Source organism: Monopterus albus, unplaced genomic scaffold (assembly GCF_001952655.1).
Source record: "Monopterus albus unplaced genomic scaffold, M_albus_1.0 scaffold3.1, whole genome shotgun sequence".
Lineage (NCBI taxonomy): Eukaryota > Metazoa > Chordata > Actinopteri > Synbranchiformes > Synbranchidae > Monopterus > Monopterus albus.
The window spans coordinates 7,733-9,494 of record NW_018127883.1 but is presented as its reverse complement, the minus strand read 5'-3'; the positions used below and the strand labels follow the sequence as shown (position 1 = coordinate 9,494).

Sequence of the window (1,762 nt, the reverse complement as noted above, 5' to 3'; positions counted from 1 at the left end):
TGGTTTTCTCAACAGCTGCTCTCATTTCCTCAACAATGAGTGCCCCCACAGTTAGCTGCAGTTCAGCAGAGCTCTGCTCCCCTGACACAGGAACAGGTAAGGATGCCAGCCACTGTTGGAGACCTCTGGACCTCTGCTCCTCTGGGGACAAACATGACACTGTTACGGGGAGACAGCCTACTAGAGTTTTGGTGGTTTTAAATGTCTCTCTTCAAAGCCATCTTCCTGTGTCCAGTTCTGAAACAAATAGCTTAGTAATTGATAAGTCAAAGTTTGATTTAAAGTTTACCTTTATCAAAGACAGCATCCTCTGCAGACGCTTCCTGTTCAGGTGAACTTTGTGGGTACCCCTGAATGTAGGTCATGCTCAGCATTTGAGGTGTTATATGTTGATTAGTCATATCTTTTAGTCGCTGCTGAACAGCAGCAGTCAGATCCATGTAGGCCTCATCAATGCTGGCTCTCTCAATCACAGCAAAGCGAGACATCACCTCAATCACTTCTACACTGGCCTCTCTGTAACTAAACAGGGGAGATTATTTACCTTAAAACAGGTCACAGGGGTGGAAGTGTTAAAATAACATCTTTTAACTATTCATCCAATCAAAAAGAATAAACCTTGAGGTGCAGAGGGTAGATAGTACATCACTAGCACTTACGGTGTCAGGTCTGCCTTGCCACGAGACTCACGGACTCGTGCCACCTGGAGATTTGAGCACAGTTTCTTTGCATCGTCCACCATCATGTTCCTGGTAACACCATGGGCCCTGGCCTCGTAGCTCACTGCTATGATACTAACAGAGAGTTACATTTACTTGAGAACCATGGTTTCTAGTCATATTTAGAAAACTGTAAGAACATGATAACAGTATGTCCAAGGTGGTTATCTGTGGGAGATGAGGGTGGGTGTGTAGGGTGAGTTGCCAACACAGAGCTGTAAATTTGATCTATGCAAATGAACAGACACAAGCTGAGAATACAGGTACAGTTGTGTTTACAGTCCCTGTCTAATTTCATGTTGCCAGGTCACGACACTAACTAGGAAATAGCATGAAAAGGGCTGTTATCTTCTCTCAGCACCACTAGGTCACGTGATGACAACAGAGCCAACTCAATCTACTGAAGAAACCTTTGGGACATCTGAATGTGGAAAACCTAGTAAGCTGACCTCGTTTGACTTAACTGCACTGCTGTCTCTTCTGTCATAAACTCACCCGCCTCCTTTCCACGTCTGGTACTGGGCCACTACACAGGGAGTGTTTCTCAGAGCTGGGTTAAGCCTCTGTTCCACTTGCACGTAAAAACAATCCATATCGACTAACGCCACCACTCTGTCCTTTCCGTACTCCATCACAGAAGCGGGGAGTAGTCAGAAGGAGTAAAATTATATACCGCCTGGGTGTTGGCGCTGCTAATTCACAAATTTCCAACAAAGTTGAGCGCCAAAAATACTTCCGTTCCTGTCACTTTCTGTTTCGCGCAGTCTCAGACGAAGGTACATAAAACGTCATCAGTAGTCGACAACAACAGGGGTAGGCTATTATGGTGGTGAGGTCGCCGAAATAACTTGTAGCCTGGAACTTTTCACTTTTAATTTTATTTGATTTGTTATTATTTTTACTACCTTTTTCATTTTTTTTATTCTAACCTTATTTTATTTGTTTGTTTTTTTTCTCTCATTCCTCTCTTGTTCTGTTCTTTACTATTGCACCTGTTAATATTATGGAATACTAATGTTTGCCATATTTGTTGTAAATACAGT

At 43.1% G+C, this 1,762-nt stretch overlaps 1 protein-coding gene across 1 annotated transcript in view; it reads right to left on the bottom strand.

Moving 5' to 3' along the window:
• Positions 1–1,535, bottom strand: part of polh (polymerase (DNA directed), eta) — a 4,276-nt gene extending 2,741 nt beyond the window's left edge. Inside the window, exons 1-4 of the mRNA XM_020596890.1 lie at positions 1,215–1,535; positions 660–794; positions 290–522; positions 1–141 (exon numbers count right to left, since the gene is read on the bottom strand). The exon at positions 1–141 is cut by the window's left edge and continues 38 nt beyond it. Coding sequence (XP_020452546.1) covers positions 1–141; positions 290–522; positions 660–794; positions 1,215–1,351 — 646 coding nt within the window. The 5' untranslated portion in view covers positions 1,352–1,535. The remainder of the gene's footprint in view (positions 142–289; positions 523–659; positions 795–1,214) is intronic.
• Positions 1,536–1,762: the final 227 nt, after the last annotated feature.